At 46.0% G+C, this 21,798-nt stretch overlaps 1 protein-coding gene across 1 annotated transcript; it reads right to left on the reverse strand.

Annotated features, from left to right (window-relative positions):
• Positions 1 to 7,531: 7,531 nt before the first annotated feature.
• Positions 7,532 to 17,711, reverse strand: FBXL2 (F-box and leucine rich repeat protein 2). Its single transcript, XM_063301951.1, is given in 7 exon segments — positions 7,532 to 7,634; positions 7,637 to 7,682; positions 9,141 to 9,146; positions 16,285 to 16,475; positions 16,478 to 16,490; positions 17,489 to 17,545; positions 17,688 to 17,711. Coding segments are annotated over 7 exon segments (396 nt in total). The 3' UTR covers positions 7,532 to 7,575.
• Positions 17,712 to 21,798: the final 4,087 nt, after the last annotated feature.

Consider the following 21,798-nt stretch of genomic DNA (forward strand, 5'->3'; position numbering starts at 1 on the left):
ACATAAGTCCATGTAGCTATATTTTAGTGCTACATTTTAACACTGCTAATATGCATACTTAATGTTTATATTTCCAGCAAATGTATCTTGGGAAATGCAATATATGAGGGATGGCCAACTGTGGGAGAGGGTTGGACATTATACCCACAGCGCTACTGCATCTCTTCTGACTTTTCTTCACTGGAAAAGATACTGCATAAAGAAAAATGTATATTGTTCACGCCAGATACATGCAATACATACATAAAGTCTGTTGTCCTCTCCCTTAGTGTCAGATTCCACAATTGGATGAGTGATGAATCTTATGATCGTGTTCATCTGCCATGATGAGCTAATGTGTGTCAAGAACCAGATGGCAGGGGGAATATCAAGGAGTGTGAAACTATCCTGTTTGGGCTAAGGGAAGATGTCAAGGTCGTACCAGTAGAAACATCTGTGTTTGGCATGCCTAACAGTTGGAATTAGCTGGGAAGATATGTAAGTGGGGGAACGGGGTGTCTGCTCATTTTTAATTAGGTAGTTTAGGCAGGAATCTTCAATTGCAGCTTTTCTTCTGATCTGTACGCTGCTCTCAATAAATCTGAATTCTGCATACTCCAATTTTGCATGAGTCAGGTCATTATTGGGGCTCAAAGTGTCAGTTCTTAAAGCTGCAATTGTACCAATTTTAACTTTACTGGGAGAAGCTACCTTCTCTGAGGAAAGTTAAGCCTTCGCTCTCTACAGTCACACTTGGACAGAATGGAGGGCTCCAATCAAACCAAGCCAGAGATAATGACAGAGGAAGAAGTCCCAGCATGAGAGATTGAGGAGTGAAAGCTCAAGGAGGAAAGGCGGAGAAGGGAGCCAAGCCGAAAGCAAAGAAACAGGTGAGCCACCCCCCTTCGTCAGGATCCAATGACCAGTTGGAGAAAGCTCCTTCAGAAACCCAAACCTGGCTGGATGTTTGGGGTTGGAGAGGGAACAGAACACCGGCGAGGTGGCGTGCATTCCAGCAAGAAGCTGGGAGCTGATGGCTGATTGACGTTTGTCCTGACTGGAACAAGAGATGCAATTGGTGGTGAACATGCTGGCCAGCTTGAAAGATACCATGGACAGGTTGGTCAGTCACCTAACTCGGAAGGTGCGCACTCTAGAGAGTGCTCCATCGGTGTCGGGAGATGACTCCAGGACATCGGATCACATCCAGTCGAGGGACGATGGGGCTGCAGGGCCAGAACCAATGAGAGGCCAGCCAGTTGGGAGGCGAGCGCTAATTCAGCCTGCCCCAGGATGAGTGAAAAGAGCTGAGAGCCCGAAACAGTTCCATGACTTGAAAGTGAAGTTTGGAGGGGACCTGAATGAGCTGGCCTCCTTACCCACATGATTTATGGATGAATTTGGAGACACTTTCACTACTGACGAAGTGAGTGAGTTATGTGTCCACTCACCTGGTGGCAGAAGCCTCCAAATGGATGGTGATGTTGCATGATGCTAGAGCTCCAGAGCTCCGGGATTTTGATGCTTTTATGACTGCCCTGAGAAACTGTTTCTAAGACTGGCCAAGATGAAGGCCAAAACTAATTTGCAGTACATCAGGCAAAGGAACCAGTCCATGACCGAATATGCCATGGAGTTCCAAAGCCTGGCAGGGAGCTTGACCAACTGGCTGGAGTCGCTCAAGCTGCAGTTTTTTCAGATGGGGCTGCAGCCCAACATCCTGGATCAGTGCCTGGCGAAGGTCAACCTGAGAGAGTGGGTATGTTTAGTAGGCATAGTGGAGAACACCAAAATCCACCTCAAAAGACAATGCCAATTGCAACCAAACATCAAGAAGCCAATCGTACCAGGGAGCACAGAATCGAAGTCATCGGTGAGACTGTCGTGGGATGAAGAGAAGGAACGTTGCCTGAGAGAGGGATTGTGTTTCAAATGCAGCAAAGGAGGTCATCAGGCCACTGATTATCCACACAGTACTGCGGGCCCTTCACCAGAGCTGAAGCCCAAGCCCACCAAATCTCCAACCACAAAAAGCAAGGAGCAGTTGGAAGTGAACATGTGCCACTGGCCACAGAGTCTGACAGCCCAGATGTGGACTCATCCGACAAACCCCAGTCGCTGGCGGGAAATGAGGCCAGCCTGCCCTAAAGGGTGCCAACTGGCAGGCTGATCCAAAAGGGTGCAGGAACTCTGGTGAGTGGAGATGGCACCATGGTGATGGTGGGGGTGCAGTTGCAGACCTTGGGGGGAGGAAAAAGAGCAGATCTAATCACTGTGTTGGACTCAGGGTGTGCTAAATGCTTAATTTACGCTGTAATAGTGAATGGACTGGGATTGAAAGTACAGAGACTAAAAGAACCCATTGTCTTTACCTAGCTGGATGGGTCAGAAGCCATGGGGCCCCCCGCAATGTTCTGTATTAAGGAGGTTAGAATGAAAGTGGGTACCCACAAAGAGACCTTAAGATTCATAGTGACTTCAATAGCGAACCATTTGCTAATTTTGGGACTGCCTTGGCTGAGGGCGAATAACCCCCAAGTGGATTGGGTAACCAGCTGGATACAATTTAAAGGGAGAGGGAGAAAAGGAGAGAAAAAATTTAGCTGTGTCCTCTGTGGAGGAAGGAGCGAGTGATGCCTCTAAGAAGGACCTGATTCCAGAGCCATACCAAGATTTAAGGGAGATGTTTGGGGAAGCGGAATGTGATCAATTACTGCCCCCCCATAGGAAAACAGGCTGTGTTACTGAAATTGAACTGGGGCAAGGCTTCCCAAACTGAAACTGTATTCAATGTCATTGAAGGAGCAGGAAGTGTTATGGGAGTTCATAGACAAGAACTTGGCATGGGGTTTCATTCCACCTACCAAATCCCCAATGGCCGCTCCAGTACTGTTTAGAAAAAAAAAGGATGGTTCTTTGAGATTGTGTACTGATTATAGAGGCTTAAATTCTATATGCAGTGTAAATCTGTACCCTCTGCCCTTGATGAAGGACATGCTGGCTCATCTGTCGAAAGGGAAAATTTTCACTAAGCTGGACTTGAGAGAAGCTTATTTTCGGGTTAACATTTGCAAAGGGGATGAGTGGAAAACGGTGTTTTACTGCCCTCTTGGGAGTTATGAGTACCTGGTTTTACCTTTTGGATTGAAAGGTGGTCCTGAAGTGTTTATGCAGTTGATCAAAGAAGTTTTACATGAACATTTGTACAAAGGAGTGTTAGTCTATCTTCATATTTTAATCTACTCAGAGAATGAGAAAGAGCTTGTGCGGTAGTGTTCAAAGCGTTAAAAAAGCCGTGAGATGCAAAGCTGTATGCTAAGTTGTCAAAGTGTGAATTCCACAAGGAACAATTGGATTACCTCAGATACAGAGTTTCGAGTCGAGGTATTGAAATGGATCTGGAAATGGTGCAGATGTGGTGATGTGGGAACCTCCTAAAACATGGAGGCAATTGCAGAGTTTTTTAGGGTTTGCAAACTTTTATCGGCAATTCATCCTGAATTTTGCCCAGGTGGTGCTCCCCCTAACAGAACTGTTAAAAACGAAAGGAATGGGGGAATTGAAGACAGCTAAGAGTCCAGGGACGGTGTTGAACTGGACAGTCCGAGTGTCAGGAGGCTTTTGACAAACTGAAACTGCTGTTTACGGCAGAACCCATCCTAAAACACCCAGATCCCACTAAACCTTTTATCATACAAGCTGATGCTTCAGATACAGCAGTTGGGGCAGTGTTGTTGCAGAAAAGTCCAAATGGCAAGTTGCACCTGTGTGCCTACTTGTCGCGAAAGTTCACTGAGACCAAGTGCAGGTGGCATGTGTGGGAAAAGGAGGCGTTTGCTGTGCAGTGGGCTTTGCTAACATGGAGACATTTATTGGAAGGGGCTTTAGAGCCTTTTGAGGTTTGGACTGACCATAAGAACTTGGAGGTGTTGAAAACACAGAGGAAATTGAATGCAAAGCAGATTCGTTGGGCTCAGTTCTTTAGCTGTTTCAACTTCACGTTGAAGTATTTGCCTGGGGGAAAGAACTTTTTGGCCGATTCTCTGTCCTGCTTACTGCAACATAATAGCCAGAGAGATGTGGTGGATGCAGTGTTTCCAAAGCAACAGCTAGGGCTGGCTGTTGTTACTCAGAGTCAGAGAAAGTTAGAGAAAGCAAAAGCTCTGGCTGATTTAAAACAAGTGCTGAGCTGAGAGCTAAAAAACTGCTTGGCTGCAGAGAAATAAAACTGCCTTGCAGGAGAGGGAAGGACTGTGGTGGTCGGGAGGAAAGATCTACGTTCCTGAAGCTCTATGCAAGGAAATTTTAGAGCATAGCCATGATGCCAAGTCAGCCAGCCACTTGGGACTCTACATTTGCTATGTAGGCAATTCTGGTGGCTGAGTCTCAGGCAGGATGTGAAGGAGTACATGGCTAGTTGCCCAGTTGTGCATTGGCAAAGAAAAAAGAGGGAAAACCTCAGGGACTGCTCCAATCTGTAGCAAACCCAACCCAACCCTGGAAGGAAATCACCATGGACTTTATAGGAGAGTTACCCGAAAGCAAAAAGAAAATGGTAATTTGGGTTGTAACCAATTTATTCTCTAAACAAGCTCGTTTTGTTCTGTACACTGGAATGCCCATGGCCAGCCAGCTTGCCAAGCTGTTTAGCCAGCATATCTATAAATTACGTGGGGTCCTTGATAGAGTGATAAGTGATTGAGGTGTCCAGTATACTTCTAAGTTCTGGAAATTATTTTTAAAACTAATTGGCGCCTCGCAAGCCCTAAGCTCGTTGAGCCATCCATAGACAGATGAGATGGAATGATTTGGTGCCATCCTGGTGCAATTTCTATGGTGCTACATAAATTACCAACAAGATGACTGAGTAAACCTGTTGCCTTTTGCTGAAGTTGCATATAATAATTCAGTGCACCAAAGCACAGGACTGTCTCCTTTTCAAATAGTGTATGGCCAAAATTTTGTGCTGATCTCTGAGCTGCCACAGGGGCCATCTGAATCCCGTTCAGCCAGTGAGTGGATAGAGCAAATTCATTCCAATTGGCCAGTGATAGAGAAAGCGCGAGCTGAAGCTAAGGAAAGTTACAAAAAATATGCTGATCACAAAAGATCCCCAGAGTGGGAATTCAAAGTGGGAGAGAAAGTATACTTGTCCATGAATTTCTTAAGATCATTGCAGCCATCTAAAAAATCAGGACCAAAATTTGTAGGTCCCTTTGAAAAAGAGAAAATTGTAAACCCTGTCATGGTACAACTGAGGCTTCCTAAGAATTTGAAATGAATCCACCCTGTTTTCCATTGCAGCCTACTGAAGGGTGTACAAGAATCATCTAAATAGCACCCAGAACAACCTCCTCCAGTGCCCACCATGATTGAAGGACATTTTGAAGTGAAAGAGATCTTAGATGCTCACAAGATCAGAGGAAAGTTACAGTACTTAATCAGTTGGAATCGGTTAATCAGTTGAGGGTTGGAGTGCCTAAGTGTAAGACTAATATGCTCAAGTGGGGATTGCTGATGGATAACAACACATGTGAATGTGGAGAGATTCAGAATTCGGCCCACCTGCTGACCTGCCGATTATTACCAATAGTATGCACTGGAAATGATTTGTGTTTGGCCAGTGACGAAGTCAAGAAAGTGGCATCATATTGGCAGCTTAAGGTTTGATCTGGATATGAAAGATCCACTGGAAGCATTTTCCAGAGCACAAATGGGTGGACAGTAAACATGTTCATGCTCCAGAGCTACTGAGAAAATTCCATGCTAAATATCCTCATAAACCTAAAGACTAACTTTTCTGTTCTCTTTCTTTGCAACCCTTTAACCTCCTTTCCAGTTGTAATTAATCACTGGCAAAGCTGAGATATTAACTTTTGTATAGATTGTGTTTTCTTTTTCAGGAGGGGCAGTCTGTCATATTCCACAATCAGATGAGTGATGAATCTTCTGATCCTGTTCATCTGCCATGATGAGTCAACGCGTGTCAAGAACCAGATGGGAGGGGGAACATCAAGGAGTGTGAAACTATCCTGTTTGGGCTAAGGGGAGACGTCAAGGTTGTACCAGCAGAGACATCTGTGCTTGGCATGCCTAACAGTTGGAATTAGCTGGGAAGATATGTAAGTGGGGGAGCGGGGTGTCTGCTCATTTTTAATTAGGTAGTTTAGGCAGGAATCTTCAATTGCAGATTTTTTCTGATCTGTACATTGCTCTCAATAAATCTGAATTCTGCATACTCCAGTTGTGCACGAGTCAGGTCATTATTGGGGCTCAGGTGTCAGTTCTTACACTTAGCATGGGAGAATGTTAGAAATAATTATAGGAAGCACTGTTGCTGAAACAAAAGAATGCCACAAAGTGCATTGGAGAGATGACATCTGCTCTAATTTAAGTATGCCAAATTCAAAATACTTTTCTTAACCATTTAAAAGTTCCAGATTTTGATATTTCTAAACGTTTGTTTACATTGATGTCATGATACAAATTTTAAAGTACTTGAAGTGTTCCTACTAAGTTGACTTTCTGTTTAAGCTTTTTGTGTTCATCTAAAGCACTGGACTTTAAAAAATTATATTCTATCATAAGATAAATAATAGGCTACATATGATCCCCAAACACCCCAGATCACATTGCTGAAATATCCAATTTATGCTAGTGGCTTTAGAAGATTTTGTTGTTGCTAAAATAAAAGTAAAAATGACCCTTTCCTCTAACTCAGTAATATCATTGGGGGTCATATAATCTCCACTTTAGCCCAAAGTTGTTTTTACTGTCCATTTACTTAAATAGTTTTTCAGGAAAGACAAATATACCTTTTCTTTCTTGCATTAAAAAAATCCTTTATAGTTCTTGAAGAAAAATTTCCTTATATTTGACCTTGGGAAACAACTGTATTCACACTATATTTACAAACAACCAGCCAGCCACATTTTAGGCTTGCTTGTTGTACAATCCCAGTCTCTGTTATCAGTATATCATATGAACCCCAAAATTGGGTTGATTGTTTTACCCACCGCTGAGCTGCCGATCAGAAGGTCGGCGGTTCGAAACCGCGCGGCGGGGTGAGCTCCTGTTGCTAGTCCCAGCTCCTGCTCACCTAGCAGTTCGAAAACATGCAAATGTGAGTAGATCAATAGGTACCGCTTCGGTGGGAAGGTAACGGCGTTCCGTGTCATCATGCTGGCCACATGACCCGGAAAATGTCTACGGACAACGCCGGCTCTAAGGCTTAGAAACAGATGAGCACCGCCCACTAGAGTCGGACACGACTGGACTTTATGTCAAGGGAAACCTTTACCTTTACCTAAACATAACATGATACTTAAATTGAAAATGTCCCTTCACTCAATTGTGGGACAGTTGGCCTTTATTACCTTCAGTCAGCAGAATTATTTGATGTCTACACATTAGCATTTCTGGTAATGCAATGCCAAAATGCCATATTATTCCAAATCAACATCAGAGTTTAATTTTAAAAGAGATTTTAAATTCTGTACAGGAATCATAACAGAATTGAAATTTTAAACTGTGCTGTAAATGGGTGTCCCCATCATTCTTTTTCTGATCAAGCATCCTCAGTGTGCTGTTCACCGCTTAAAGGATAATGCAGCAGCGGCAGAGTTGCGGTCAACTGCCTCCTGCAGAAGTTGGGGTGTTACTGGAGCAAAGTAAGCATGAACTTTCACATCAGGTAGGTAAGCCTGTAAATAGAAACTCGGTCTTAATGAAATCTAATAATCAGATTACTATTTATAATTCAGTACAGTTAAAAAAAAAATCCTGCTACAATGTATCTTAAATCACATCTACACTGTAGAGGGATTCTGTAAAATTGCCTACATTTAAATTGCATTATTTTTAGTAACTTGGTTTCTAAATTCAAAAATGCCTGCAATATAAGTCCTCAGGTATAAAATTGACTTCCAATTTCACCACCAGGGCCAAAGACCATGAACTGAGTTGTATCTGCCAAGCCCATTGCCAAAAGCTCCTACTGAAGGACAGCCTTGCCTTCAGAGGAGGTGAAAGGAGAGAAACATACTCTTCCTATGACTGTTTTAAGACATACTGTGGGGTCACCATGCACTACGGGTAGTATCCATAACAAGAGTTGCCTCTTCAGTGGAAAGAATCCTTCTGTTCCCCAGATAGGGACTGGAAAAAGTGGTGGTATTACAATACAAGAAAAAAATCTGTATCAGCATCATCTGTTTAACTGGGAAACCAGTGATATGTTAACAAGTCAAGGTATTAACACATCACCAGAACCCTATTTTTGCCATTCTTCCTCTCTCATCTCTGATAAGGAAGATCAGGTCTTGCAAATTTATCTATCTATCTATCTATCTATCTATCTATCTATCTATCTATCTATCTATCTACCAAATTTGTCACCGCCCATCTCCTCCGACCAGAGGAACTCTGGGCAGTTTACAACACAGAATAAATATACAATAAAAACTCAAATAAAAACACAATAAAATTCCAATAAAATCCCATTAAAAACCAAAACAATTTCTTGACTACCCCAGCTCATAAAAACCAGATGGCTATGATCTCTTCAACCATCATGTAGGAGGGGCACTTCAAAGCACCAGCCAACCCCAAGTATGTCGATTCTCCTCCTTGCCCCAAGCTCGGTGGCAGAGCAAGTTCTTCGACTTCCTCCGGAAGGCTAAAAGCAATAGGGCTAATCTTACCTCCGGGGGCAAGATGTTCCAAAGGGTGGGTGCTACTGCCAAGAAGGCCCGCCTCCTGGACCCCGCCAGATGGAATTCTCTTATTGACGGGGTCCGCAGCATGCCCTCTCTGCATGAGCAGGTGGGACGGGTTGATGATATGGGGAAGAGGCGGTCCCTTAGGTAACCTGGTCCCATGCCATGTAGGGCTTTAAAGGTGATAACCAACACCTTGAATTGGACCTGGAAGCAAACTGGTATCCAATGCAGCTCATGTAGCAAAGGTGTTATGTGCGCCCTTCTAGGGGTGCCAAAAATAGCCCACGCAGCCGCATTCTGGACCAGCTGAAGCTTCCAGATACTCTTCAAGGGTAGCCCCATGTAGAGCGCATTGCGGTAGTCTATATGGGAGATAACAAGGGCATGAGTGACTGTCCGAAGGGCTTCCCGATCCAGGAAAGGGCGCAACTGGTGCACAACACGAAGCTGTGCAAAGGCCCTTCCGGCCACGGCTGCCACCTGCTCCTCCAGCAGGAGCCATGATTCCATGAGGACCCCCAGGTTACGCACCGGGTCTGTCTGGGGCAGTGCAACCTCATCCAGAACTAAAGATGACTCCTGGATATGGAGGAACCCTTAACCCACAGCCACTCCGTCTTACCAGGGTTCAGCTGAAGCCTGTTGTTCCCCATCCAGACCCCTACAGCCCCCAGGCACCAAGAGAGGGCAGTCACAGCATCACTTACCTCACCCGGGATGGAGATAGACAATTGAGTATCATCGGCATAATGATGATACCTCATCCCGTGGTGACGGATGATCTCGCCCAGCGGTTTCATGTAGATGTTAAATAGGAGAGGAGAGAGGACTGAGCCCTGCGGCACCCCACAAAGGAGAGGTCGAGGGTCGGATCTCTCCCCCCCTATCACCACCGACTGGGACTGGCCCTGGAGGAAGGAGGTGAACCAGTGCAAAACTACTCTGCCCACCCCAACTCCCTGAGCTGACCCAAAAGGATACCATGGTTGATGGTATCGAAAGCTGCTGAGAGGTCAAGAAGAGCCAGGATGGATGCACTGCCTCCATCCCACTCCTGCCAGAGATCATCCATAAGTGCGACCAATGCCGTTTCTGTCCCATATCCTGGCCTGAAACCTGACTGAAAGGGGTCTAGATAATCCGTTTCCTCCAGAATCCTCTGGAGTTGTAATGCCACCACTTTCTCAACCACCTTCCCCAAAAAGGGGAGGTGGGAGACTGGACGAAAATTATCCAGTACAGTAGGGTTCAATGATGGTTTCTTGAGGAGGGGTTGTACCAGTGCCTCCTTAAAGGCAGCTGGAAACACCCCCTCCCTCAAGGATGCCTGGACCCAACCACATGTCACCTCCTGAGCTGCTTTCACCAGCCAGGAGGGACATGGATCTAATTGGCAAGTGGTGGCATTTACTGTCTGGAGGATCCTGTCCATTTCCTCAGGTTCAACAGGATCAAACTGTTCCCAGATAACATGGTAAGTATGATCCCTTGGTATCTCCACAGACCTGCCTCACGCTTGGAGTCTAGCGTAGAGCGGATCCGAGCAATTTTGTCTTGCAGATGCCCCGAGAACTCCTCTGCATGGCCCTGTAGGTGGGTCACTGCACCCACCTTCCCCAAAAGTGATTGAGTGATTTTAAATAGGGCCATTGGGCGGCATTCTGCAGACGCAATAAGAGCGGAGAAGTATTGACGCTTCACCGCTTTTATCGCCACCAGGTAGGCCTTAATAGTGGCTCTAACCAGTGTTTGGTTGGATTCGGTCTTTGTCTTCCTCCAGCGGCACTCTAGACGTCTCTTAGTCCTCTTCAAAACCCTCAGCGCCTCCATAAACCACGGGGAGCATCGAGTGTGATGAGGCAAGAGAGGTCGCACAGGTGCGATCCTGTCCAAGGCCCCAGCCGCCTCCCTATTCCAGGTGGTGGCCAGGGCCTCCGCTGGACCATGCAGCAGATCCCTGGGTATAACCCCCAGCTCCCTCTGAAACCCTACTGGGTCCATCAGTCGCTGGGGGCGGACCAATCGAATGGGTCCTGCCTCCCTGCAGAGGGGGATGGCATAAGAGAATCTCAAGGCCACCAGGGTGTGATCTGACCATGACAATGGGGATAGCTGTAACTCTCCTCTCAGGTCACATTGCCACTGCTCCGACAAGAAAACTAAATCCGGGGTGCGGCCACTGTCTTGAGTTTGGTCGCGAATAATCTGAGTCAGGCCCATGGCTGCCATGGTAGCCATGAATTCCCGAGCTGCCTCAGAGGCCCACCCCAGGGAAGGCAGGTTGAAGTCCCCCAGAACCATAAGCCTGGGGAACTCCACTGCCAACCCTGAGATGGCCTCCAGCAGCTCAGGCAAGGAGGTTGCCACGCAGTAGGGAGGCTGGTACAGCAGCAACACTCCCAACTGCTCTTGTACACCCAACATGAAAAACAGGGTCTCACAACCAGCCACTTGTGGGGCAGGGCCCCTGAAGGCCACCAGAGACTCCTGGATGACAACTGCCACCCCTCCCCCCCTGCCCTGGAGCCTCAGCTGGTGCCATACTGTAAACCCGGCCGGGCACATTTCCAAAAGGGGCACCCCCCCTTTGGGGCCCAGCCAGGTTTCAGTAATACATGCCAGGTCTGCCCCCTCCTCAGTGATCAACTCACTTATGAGGGGGGCTTTGTTGTTAACAGTCCTGGCGTTAAGTAGCAACAGCCGAAGACCAGGGCCCCTGTGGGTCTGCTGACCAGGGCCTGGGTCTGAGCGCAGAGGGCTGGAACACGCCACCGGTAACAAACACCGGGGGCGTCTTCCCCGAAGATGGCCTGCCCTCCGGCTCCCACCATACTGTCCCCTATCTGTCACCACCTCAATAGTATGGTCCACCCTGCAGCCCCCAGAGGCTCAAAATCCACCTAGCCCCATTCCAGCGCTTCCAGAGTCTCCCGCTTGGAGTAGAGGTCCCTCCATCCACTCACACACCCTCACACATACACAGTTACCCACAGGGCAATGGCAAGCCCTCTGGCACACCAGCTTGCGCTCTCGGCACCATCTGGGCCCAGCCATCACCCACCCATTCATTCTTCAATCACAATGCTCCCTGTTCGGCCTCTCTCACCGGTCGGTCAGGAGCATCTCATTTGCTCCCCTTCACCTCCTGCCTCTCACTCAGGAGGTGAGTGCTCTCCCACACTGTCAGACACTTCCTGACTCCCCCCCTCATCTCTCACCCCAGGAGGGAGTCCTCATTCACACTAGAGGGGCCCCAATGGCTCTCCACCGTTTCTGGCAGGTAGGGAGGGAATGGCCCAGATCACCTTGTCCAGCTCCCTCCACGTCCTCGGGCCTACAACGCCAAGGCCTATAGCCCTAGGCCTATCCCGGGCTCTCCCTGGTCAGCCATGCAGTTTGCTATCTGGCTGGTAGTTGATCTGCTCCACTAAACCGGGCCTCCAGGCTCATTTTGCTGGCTCGCTGCGCTGCTGGGCTGCTGCACCGCTCACCCGCTCTGCCAGGCTGGCCCTCCAAGGTGGGTCTGCAGATCTGTCTTGCCACTGGTCTGCTGCGCTGCCGAACTGCTCCGCTGGGCTGGCCCTCCAAAGTTCGGCCGTCGCACCACTGAGCCATCCATCTGCCGCGACGCCAAACCGTCACACCAGGCTGGTCCACTGAGGCCAGTCAGCTGGCCTGCAACGCCGTCGATTCACCGCGCTGTCAGGCTGCTCCCCCGTGACTCCAGGCCGCCAGGCCACTGCAGGCCACCATCCAGCATTCCCAGGGGTCACCCCGCCAATGCCCCTCATGCCATTTGAGCCTCCCCCGAGTCCCACGCGCTGCCAATCTGCTGCGCCGCCAAACCTCCAGGACCCGCCATGTCGCTTCGCACCGCCAGGGCTCGGCCAGGTCCGCTGCCCCTCGCTGCTCTGTCCAGGGTGCTCCGTCCAACCCCGACCCATCAGGTATGAGGGCCGGGGAGTCTAGAAATCCCCTCCAAACCCCCTGGTCAGGTGAAAGCCCGGGGGGGGGGGACCCAGGAGTCTTCCCCTTAGAGCAGCGGTCTCTTTTTGATGCTCTCTTTCTGACAAGATTAGGCCATCCCAGCCAGGTGTCAGAGCAGCTTGAGGGGGCCATTTATCCTAAAGCAAACCCAGCCAGAGTGGTGAGTTGTTGGCATCTATTCCTTCAGTTCCATGAGAGTGGTAGCATCTAGGCTGTTGCTACAAAGTTCTAGTGAGCATCTCATGTTAAGGACTAGCAGAATCAAAACTCTGGTAGAGTGGGGAGATACTCTGTTGTGCTTATTATTCTCATACACACACACACACACACATGCACACACACACCACCTGCCCTCCATGTTGCTTGTAGCTGAGACTTTCTCTGAATATCTTGTAGGTGTCTCATTTGTATCTCCAACCACATTCTAGGACTCTCAAATTGACTTATAGTCACCTGATCTGGAGTACCCCTTTGTACTAGACTGCTGCCACTGAATCCTGAAAACAAGTTGGCTCTAGACTATACCACTAAGCGGCTACTAATCTCAGACACTCAATCTTGCATTCCCTGCTTTTCTCTCAGCATCAGATCTGCTACATTAGTCTACTCATATGAACTGTAGCAAGAGAGGCTGTAAAATAGGATATAAGGTACCAGTCCTGATAGAGGAGGAAAGCCAAATGTGTGTGACTCAGAAATCAGAGTATAATTTCCATTTCCTCCTAAGTCTTACAGAAATCCTTCTTTACTTAAGGACAAATAGAATGGTACTTTTTGTGAACTCCTCCTGGGATCAGCACCCAAGGCTGCTGATTCTGAGAATGAGTGAATGGAAACTTAGATGGCTGCCTTCCAGACTACAGGTTAATTGAAAGCTGCTAAATGTTGTTCCCCAAAAGAGATGAGCTGCAGTTCTTCCACTTTCCCTTCCCCTGTTGTCACCCCAAAGGTGTTTCTTAGTGCTTTATCTGCCTCAGCAGTAAAGTGTTACGCTATTACATCAAGGACAACTACTGGTCTATTTGCTTTGCCTTTAGAAAGCCTGCAAAACAACTTCAGTTTTCTTGAACTCTATCTAAAACTCTAAAAATGGAGGTCAACATGCTAAGCCAACTATACTCCCACCAGTAGGTAAGACAAAATTATAAATGTGCATTTTGTTCAACATGGAATGAACTTTGGAGCCAAAAGTAAATCTGGTTTAACACTGTCTTCTTTGTGTAGACAAGGGCTGACAGAAGCCAATAGGCTAGCCTCCAACTCTGAAATCACTAGGTTGGGGAAGGCTACTTTATTTCTTTCTGCCCATGTCAATTTTTCCACAATACATCCAAGGCCAATAGCAGCTTAAATGATCCAGATTATTCTTGGCTCCATTGATTGTGATTCCCTACCATTTTTTTTCTAAAAAAGCCAAAGCACTTTGGTGCGATTATTGACTAGCACTGTTAAATATCTTAATTGTATGAAAAAAGTCATTTTATTCAAATCATTAAGGAGGTTGTATTTCTCAACCACCTAGCAGTCCACAAATCACAGGTGGAATCTTAGGTAACTAAAATCTACTAACCCCCTTTCAAACATATGAATAGTCATGTTGGCCAGGAATTCTGGGAGCTGTAGTCCCAGTGCATTTGAGGATATACCAATTTGAAGAAAAACTGTAAAAAGTAATATTTGTGGCTACTTTATTATCAGCCTATCTGTTGCATATGGGAATTTGTGTCTTTCTCTGGAGAGCCAGTTTTGTCTAGTGGTTAAGGCAACGGGCTAGAAACCAGGAGACCGGGAATTCTAGTCCAGCATGAAAGTCGGCTGGGTGACCTTGGGCCAGTCACTCTCTCTCAGCCCAGCTCACTTCACAGGGTTGCTGTTGTGGGGAAAATAGGAGGAAGAAGGCGTATTAGGTATATTCACCGCCTTGAGTTATTTATAAAAATAGTAAAGGCGGGATAGGAAATAAAATAAATAAATAAATGCCAACAGGGTTAGAATTGGTCATGCAATTCATGGTTTTCCATGCTACTATGTATCCAACCAGAGCAACGGCTTTAAATTTGATCACACCCAATTATCATTTTTAAAAAAAGGCTTTCTTGACACCATCCTTACTTTGCTAACTATCACTGCCATCTTGTCAGTCTTTATGTAGGTTACTTGAACAAAATAAGAACTTTGCTGAAGGTATTCTAAAGCCTCAAATTGTGCTTCTGTCACATGGGAGAGGAAGTGAGTTAGATGGGAATTATATCTATCTTCCTTATTAGAGGTGTGCAGTCTTTAGACCTGAATCAGGCAAACTGCTGTTTTCACCTCCTTAACACCTCCTGTACAACTAGTGTGGATAATTCATGGCTCTTTCAAGGAGCTGCCAACAGGTACAACAAGGTGCCTGCCTTGGATCTGAATACTGCATATGCCTCTATTCCTTATTATTCTTCCTCTGAAGAAAAGTTGAAACAAGCAGACTTGGGGCTACTCAGCTTCATCTTATTCAGCAGTCTCTTGAGTTTGACACTTGACAGGATCCCGTTGTGGAGGCTGTAAGGAACTTCTTCCATGCCATTACATTTATGTATGTTAAGCTTCCTCATTTCCTTTCTATCTGAAATGGGAAGAGGGACATAGAATGTTACATTCAGAACCTGGGGGATTCTGGGAGTTGAAGTCCACACATCTTAAAGTTGCCAAGTTCCAGATACACTGATCTAAGAGTATTTCAGTCTCTGCAGCAGTCTTTGTCCTCAATTCATGAATTAGCAAAACATAAAATATGTGAGTCATTTTTTCTCCCACCTCTGGATAGGGATTTTTCAAAAGGTAAGCTACTAAACTTTTCTAGAAATCTTTATCATGGAACTGGAAGTAAGAAAAAGGAAACTATTTCTGTTACAAGTTCACTTCACCTACCACTGATTTCAAATTGAAATGGTTTTTTCTTTATGAATTAATGTTTAGAATAATCACACCAATATGTGTTAAGATGGGGAGTATCAAAGTTTGCATTACATGACCAAATAAAATGAATTTGTGTAACCTGTCCCCACACTGCCCCCCAAATAAAGCTAATGATTTCACTGTGGTTTGGACTGGACAAGAAAAAAAAGCATCATTTATTTTTAATGATGAAATGGTAACCTAAATATCACAGGCCTTTTCAAACTTTGCACAAGCATAACCTCCTCTGCATAACCTCCTCTGCCAGTTTATGCAGGCAAAACAGGAAGCAAACCCCAGAGTGAGGTGTGACAACCCTTCTGCTTGCAAAACAAGTGGTGTCAAAACTTGCTCCTATTTAGCTTGGGTATGCCCACACATTGGGTTTGCGCAGCTAAAGCAGGAAGTAAAGTCTGTGGCAAGTTTTGCTATTTTGCCTATGCAAGCCTGATCAGGTTTTTGCCTATTTTGCCTATGCAAGCCTGATCAGGTTTTTTAAAACTTGCATCCCCATCTCCACCCCATGCACTCATGATCTTCTGGTGATCATGACCCACAGTTTGAGAATTTGCGTCTTAAGATAAAGGCTTTAGGGGATATCAAAAGTAATGGCGGCTATCTTGGGATTCCTTGACACTTAATATAGCTGTATGGTACATACTCTTCTGATGCCTGCACGGGTGACTTGCTGACAGTCATATAACTCAATTCTGTCTAAGTTATGGCAGTTCTCAAGATGCTCTAGAGTCACATCTGTGATTAGAAGACAGCTGTCCAGCTCCAGTACCTGGAGTCTTTCATGTCCACATGTGCTGTTGCTCAGATGCAGAATACCATCATCTATGATCAGCTACAGTATGACAAGCTCTAAAACAAAAAGCAACACATGGAATTTAGCTGAAAATTTTCAGAGTCTGAAAAGGTATATCCTCTCATGCAGAAAAGGCAAACATCCTAACTTAGACAACTCCTCCCATCCACTGGAAAAATGGTCTTTCAGTTTCAATACAAGTTACTTCTGTCCTGTTTTCACTGAGAAAAGCAGAACTATCCATGAGGCCTAGATTCGTTGATCTGGAGTTTTTTTTAGTTAAAGTAATACAAAAGCCCAAACCAGGTGTGGGAAATTAAATCTAATGGAAGAAAGGGCAGGTTGGGTGATATCCATCTGTGGGATATTGGGAAGGAAAGCCCGACCCCTTAATATCCTCCATATTGTCCATGTAGGAGGGGGCAAGAAGCAATGGGTCTCCACTTCTTGTATGAAGGCTCAAATCCAGACCTTCTGAATTCCAATAGGAATGTGAAAGTGCAGCTCTACTTAATCTGTCCCATTTCTTCCTTCCCTTCCCTGTTTAGTTTGAGTTGCCAAAACTATTCTATGTTGTTTGATAGGAAACTATGACTTCCTTGCATATTCAGTTCGATATCTTAGCAGGTACAGTGTTTGCTGCAGTAAGTTTCCCAATGATGGAAATGAGCTAGGTAAAGAAAAAAAATGTTAATTTATTAGCTTATTAAAGGCTTTGACTCTGGAGTAAGCATGGTTTCTGCCAACTTCAAATTCTATTCATTTATATACAAACAAGAGAAAATAGACTAAATGAATTATTTGCTTCCACCTTTGCTGCCACAAATGTAGCCTCAAACTTATTTCAAACCAGAATTCGTAACAGCTGCGTAGCAAAAAGAATCTTCAACTGCATAGTTCCAAGCATTGTCTATTGATAAGATGAAATGAAGCATGTGAACTGAAAAAGCTGGCTTTGAAATTGAACTATTTCAGTAAAAAAAAAAAAAAGAGAGAGAGAGAGAAAATAGCTTATTTTACAGTCCTCAAACCAATTTAATAATGAGAAACTTACCAATACTTGCAGTTTAGGGCAATGAATGGAAAGCTGTATCAATGTGTTGTTTGTAATCTAAAAAGGAAAAAAACTCCTGTTAACATAGCAGTGGACAAAGGACTTCTGAAGCACTTTGCCATCCTTTAATTAAGCACTTTACTGCCATTAAATACTTCACTGAGATTTGACACAAAGGCATTGCATAAATGACTCTTACCAGAACACATTCTTCTAGTTCCATCTTTTCTAGTTCGTGGCAATTCTAAAATCAGAACAGACTTTCTTTTCCGTCTTTTACCTACTTCACTTATTGTCATGTTCACCGTTTCAATGTGCATTGTACATCGTAACGTTTCACATGCCAAGGTGCTGACGCGCGTTTCTGGTTGGGACGGAGCTGCTGTGGGACCTTGTACCAAGCTCTCTATCTGTGTTCATTTAGATGGAATGTGTTTGGGTTATCTTCTCTGTTCAAGGTCTTTTCCCACTGATCAGCAGAACTCATTAGGAGCACCTGGGATTGTGAATTTGAGACGATTGTACGGGGGGGGGGACTTCACTTGTATTGGGGGTTTTTAGTTTAATTTTGGCACGCTTTCATTCAATCTCAGCTTTCTTTGTATTTGCATACTATTCTTAAATAAACCAGATATTATTAAGCTCCTGCTTGTGAGTCTGAGAGTGTTTTAGAATAGGCAACCATCACATAAAGCTGAGAATGAACCAAAGTACACCGTTAGCTCCTACCAAGATCAATTCTTGTGAGGGAAGCAGTTAGCGATGGCAGTCGAAACTAGTGTCCAGGGAACTTGAGGAGCTGACTAACCCGTTACCCAAATCGACGATCCAGAGTAGAGAGCCGACCCCCCCCCCCCGAACTTTCATATTAACAGAAGGATTTGAGTTCCAGCCCTGAGCTGGGGGGATCTAGCGATGGGGGAGAACCAGAGCAACCGGCACCGAGCGGACCGCCTGTGGAGCTGATTACCTGGGATACGATGGGAGAGCCCCAGCCAGGGGTGTCCCAGGCATCCTGGAAGCACCGGTTGTCATGAGTAAGGATGGCGAGCAGGGGGCTCCCATCCAGGCTGTAAAGCACATGCGTAGCACTGAGGAATTAGGTAGCCATTCCAAGAGACACAGATTGGGCCCGCCTTAACCTTTGGGGTTTATATGTCTGGGTTTTTCCCATGCTTCTTCAGTTTGTTAGGATTTTCCTGTTATGTAGCTGCAATAAAACACTAGAGACCTGTTCCTTGTCTCAGCGTGGTTCCTGGCTGTTAGGATATCGGTTCTCGCTGACCCCAGAGGTGGAATCTACCATGGTAGCAATGGGGAGACAGCCTGACGTGCGACAGGGGGAGGAATCTCAAACCCCTGAGAGGCTGAGAGTACTGGAGGCAAAAATGGAATCAATGGAGTATCTGTTAAGAAACCTGTCTTTAGCGGTGGGTGGCCAGAAGAGGTACGACGGAAGTCCCAGCTTCACGCAACCATCCCCCATCCTCCCCCCCGGCTCCGGGATGGATCTCCGCCCCGAAGAGGGACCACTACCGTGACTTGGGGCCCCACCACACCCAAAGCTGCATTTTGAGGATCCTCTGGCCAAGGCAAGAGCTAAGGAGGCTCTAAAGGATCTCATCCAGGGCCACAGGTCAGTAGCCGACTATGCCCTGGAATTTAAAGCTTTGGCAGGCAAGGTCCCCGATTGGTCTCAGTCAACCTTCATAGAAAGGTTTCAAGAAGGGCTCAGTCGGGACGTCCTAAAATGGGTGCTATGCAGAGACAACCCAGAGTCGTTGCATGACTGGATCTGTCTAGCCGGGAAGGCTGAGCATGCCCAGCGCACCTACATGCAATCCAGACAGCCCAAGAGACCACCAACCATGATGAGGGGACCCCGAAGCAGGGCAATGGCTGCCCCATCAGGCTACAGAACATGGGACAAGGAGAGGGATCGGTGCTACACGCGGGGCCAGTGTTTCTGATGTGGAAAGGTCGGGCATCGAGCAGCAGACTGCCCAAAAACCAAGGCTGGAGATTGAGCGACAAAAGTGCCGGCCAAATGCCCCCCCTCCCATCGTGATGGATGACAGCGGCCAAGGGGGCTGCTGACGCAGAAGAAGAGATTTACTTCTCAGGAGAGGCTGATGTTGCCTCTAAGGAGCCGGTGGGAAATGCCAGCCACCTGCCCTGAAAAGCGCCTGTGGGCAGGTGGAGGAGGATGGGCATGAGGACGCTAAGGTGAGTGCTGATTGCCCCACTCTAGCAGTGAAAGTGAAGTTGGGCTCCCGCACAAAGACTATGGAAGTCTGGGCTCTAGTTGACTCTGGGTGTTCAAGGTGTCTCATCCACCCTGATCTGGTTGCTGCATTGGACTTGCCTAGCTTTCCCCTCCAGCAGCCTTTGATTTTCACCCAGTTAGACGGGTCAACGGCAGGTGGGTCCGGCAACTCATTTCACTGGAAATGTAGTGATGCAAATGGGCAGCCACAGGGAGACTTTAAAATTTATCGTGGTGCCTGATGGCAATCCCATGGTGATTCTGGGAATTCCCTGGTTGACTTTGTGCAGCCCATATATAAATTGGGAGCACTGGACTGTTACTTTTAAGGATGGGTTTTACCAAGCTCCTACAGCAGAGAGAACTTCATGTGTGGGGGTGGGAAGAGCTGAGATCGCCATACCACGCCCCAGCTTGCCACACTTAGAAGGCTTGCCCGAGCGATACCGAGACTTTGCAGACATCTTTGGGGAAGTGGAAGCAGACCAGCTGCCCCCCCCATCAAAAGACTGACTGTGCAATAGAGTTGGTTCCCAACGTTCAATTGCCCAAGCCGAAAATTTATCCAATGACTCAGAAAGAGCTGGAGGCATTGCGTGACTTTATTGACAAAAATCTGTCAAGGGGGTTTATTTAATTCCCCAGTTGGGGCCCCTGTGCTTCTCCAGGAAAAGAAGGATGGCACGCTTAGACTTTGTACAGACTATTGGGGGTTAAATTCCATCTCGATCTGCAACAAATATCCTCTACCTCTAATGAAAGACATGTTAGCCCATTTGTCAACTGGTAAAATTTTCTCCAAGCTCAACCTTCGTGAAGCCTATTTCCGCATCCGCATACGAGCTGGAGACGAGTGGAAAACTGCTTTTAATTGCCCATTGGGTTCATTTCAGTACAAAGTCTTCCCTTTTGGGTTAGCAGGGGTGCCCAGAGTTTTCATGCAATTGATTAATGAAGTGTTACATGATCATTTGTTTAAAGGGGTCCTGGTTTATTTAGACGATGTTCTCATTTATACTGAAACCGAGGAGGAACACGAACGCCTCCTCAAGCAGGTGTTAAGCAAGCTTAGAGATGCCAAACTCTATGCAAAGCTTTCTAAATGTGAATTTCACAAAACCCGTCTTGACTATCTAGGCTATAGGGTATCTGACAAAGACATCGAGATGGACCCTGAAAAAATTCAGGGGATTTTACGTTGGGAATGCCCGTGCACCCGGCGGCAATTACAAAGTTTTCTAGGGTTCAGTAATTATTATCGCCACGTTAATGCTCCTGATTTAGTTAACCGTTTCCACTTAGCTTACCCTTTGAAGCCTTCTGCTTAGGATTTTTTTTTTCTTTTAGGGGGGCGGTATGTCATGTTCACCGTTTCAATGTGCATTGTACATCGTGATGTTTCACATGCCAAGGCATGCACGTTTCTGGTTGGGAGGGAGCTGTTGTGGGACCTTGTACCAAGCTCTCTATCTGTGTTCATTTAGATGAAATGTGTTTGGGTTATCTTCTCTGTTCAAGGTCTTTTCCCACTGATCAGCAGAACTCGTTAGGAGCACCTGGGATTGTGAATTTGAGATGATTGTACGGGGGGGTGGGACTTCACTTGTATTGGGGGTTTTCAGTTTGATTTTGGCGCGCTTTCATTCATTCTCAGCTTTCTTTGTACTTGCATACTATTCTTAAATAAACCAGATATTATTAAGCTCCTGCTTGTGAGTCTGAGAGTATTTTAGAATAGGCAACCATCACACTTATACAAAGAGTAGAAATAACCACTACAAACTGTAGTGATGGCAACTTTAACCTGTAGAGACACAGGTAAGAAACATAAGAAAAGTTTTATTCACAACTGCATAGATAATACAATTTTTGTTTAAAAAAAGTGTATTTTGTGAACGTACAAACAGACTGCAGTAAAAGATCTATGAAGAGGCAGAAACACTGAATAATAATGTTTTATTAGGTTTTAAGTATCCTAATCCCTGTGGCTTGTAAAATATCCACCTTGAGTACTTACCAGAATAGAAAGGCACATTATAAATTG

Source organism: Candoia aspera, chromosome 4 (assembly GCF_035149785.1).
Source record: "Candoia aspera isolate rCanAsp1 chromosome 4, rCanAsp1.hap2, whole genome shotgun sequence".
NCBI lineage: Eukaryota > Metazoa > Chordata > Lepidosauria > Squamata > Boidae > Candoia > Candoia aspera.